The sequence below is a fragment of the Diabrotica virgifera genome, chromosome 8, assembly GCF_917563875.1.
Source record: "Diabrotica virgifera virgifera chromosome 8, PGI_DIABVI_V3a".
In the NCBI taxonomy this organism is placed as follows: Eukaryota; Metazoa; Arthropoda; class Insecta; order Coleoptera; family Chrysomelidae; genus Diabrotica; species Diabrotica virgifera.
In genome coordinates this window covers 50,885,660-50,887,735 of record NC_065450.1, presented here as the reverse complement: position 1 = coordinate 50,887,735, position 2,076 = coordinate 50,885,660, and the positions used below count along the sequence as shown (strand labels likewise).

At 33.7% G+C, this 2,076-nt stretch overlaps 1 protein-coding gene across 3 annotated transcripts in view; it reads right to left on the bottom strand.

Moving 5' to 3' along the window:
- LOC126890744 (transmembrane channel-like protein) overlaps positions 1 to 2,076 on the bottom strand; it is a 164,957-nt gene that overhangs the window by 122,300 nt on the left and 40,581 nt on the right. For all 3 annotated transcript variants that reach the window (XM_050659914.1, XM_050659915.1, XM_050659916.1), the window contains exon 5: positions 1,371 to 1,559. In XM_050659914.1, coding sequence (XP_050515871.1) covers positions 1,371 to 1,559 — 189 coding nt within the window. The remainder of the gene's footprint in view (positions 1 to 1,370; positions 1,560 to 2,076) is intronic.

The following is a 2,076-nucleotide window of genomic DNA, read 5'->3' as shown; positions in this document are numbered from 1 at the left end:
ATTTACATCTTCCAGACCAGTACTTCAAAACGACGCTCCACAAGGATCTACTCTCAGTCCAACACTCTGTCTAATTGCAATAAATAGTATTGTAAATCAAATAAAACTATCTGTACCTATTTATTAGCTTATATATATATATATATATATATATATATATATATATATATATATATATATATATATATATATATATATATATATGACTTGGTGATTTATCTGAAAACAATCAATGAAACTATGGGATCAGATATAGGGTGTACCTCCTGGAGGTAAGGTGAGGGTGAGGGACAACTTTAAATTCTTACATGGGAACCCCCATTTTTTATTGCGGATTCCTTGTACAAGAAGAAGTAACTCTTATTCGAAACATTTTTTCGAATTATTGATAGATAGATAGATGTGGTTTTTCATTTTAGATTTTAAATTTGTCCACCGCTTGGGTGTTGGGAGGAGGCTTATTTTTTATGAGGAATCCAAAGCTGCAATAAAAAAATGGGGATTCATATTTAAGATTTGAAAGTTGCTCCCGTCCCCTCTCTACGGCAAGTGGCTGGAGGGTCCTGTTTGTTGATATGATAGATTTTTCAAAAATATTGAACACGTGTTTTTCACCTTTTCGATCCGATATTCATTTCGCGAAATAACTGAAAACTGGTCTCAAAATACGGGTTTTATATTCTCTGGTGAAAATAATACACGTTATTTAATTTTTGGTTTAGGTTAGTTCTGTCTGCTTGAGTTTCCTCAAAAAGAAGCAGAAGCAATAAATTTCTTAGGACTTCATTTTGAAGGTAACTTAAAATTAGATAACTACTTAACCAATCGTGACGTAGAATAATAGAAAGCGCACGTCCTCGGCACTTCCCGGTGTCGCCCCGTTCCGTTATATGATAAACTAGCCAATGCTTTTCATATTAGACTACGTAACACAATGTCCCCCGTAAGACAGCCGTGTCGCCAACGTCCACGTCCTAACATAAAACAGCATTTAGATGTTTTACATCAAAATATTACTAATAAGTTAAGATCGTTCAATAAACAATCCACATATTATTTGTGTTATACATGAGTATATATCCCAATAATTTTTATAATCGATATTAGTTAACTAAGTACACTTTCAGACTAAGACACTTGGCGTCTGACACCGGTGTCCGCCACCGGTGTTCAATTGCAGCAAAGCATTGTTTTAAATGAACAAGAACAACTACAGAAGAGCCACTTTGAGTGCCTGGCTGATTTTAGTGGCTCACCAATGCTTTGCTGCAATTGAACACCGATGGCGGACACCGGTGTCAGACACCAGTGTCTTAGTTTGAAAGAGTACTGATACACATTCTCAAACTTTAATTAAATTTACTTCTTACCTCTGGAATTGTCACGAAAGAAATTAAAACAATGGAAACTACAACGTTTACCCAAAATAACCATCGTAGAAATGTAAAATACGATGCAACAACAGACCCAAAATGAGATTCTATTTCTTTTATTTTTAACTCCCATGGAATAAACCACATGGAAAAATTTTGCATTTCTCTTCTGAACTTGTGCCACCTCTGAAAATAATATAGAATTAAAATTAGAACAATTAAGAAAACACAAGAAATTTTAAATGACACTTTTAATGCACAGAAATAACTACTAATTAATAAAAAAAGAATTTAATAACTTCATATTTTAAACTATTAATATTTTTAAGAGACCGATCTGCTTTCCTACCATCCAGATAACGAAATGCATTTGGAGTTTAAAAAATTAATAGAAGGCTAGAAAAGGACATAAAATAACAGATAAGCAGAAATAGAGATAAAACAGAAATCAATCCTAAAGAAGGACCAGGTTATGGTCTCATAGGATAAACACCTTATCAAATGCATTTTCAAAGTCTACAAAACATATGTTAATATCCTGATTCATGTCCATGCATCTCTGGGTCAGCATGCTCTACAAGAATAAAGCATCTCTTGTGCCCATCTTCTTCTTCTTCTTCTTCTTCTTCTATTGCCCTTCAAATTCTTTCAATTTTGAACATTAGCTTCCCCCAGTTTCCTCCATTCGCTTCTGTTTTAGTGC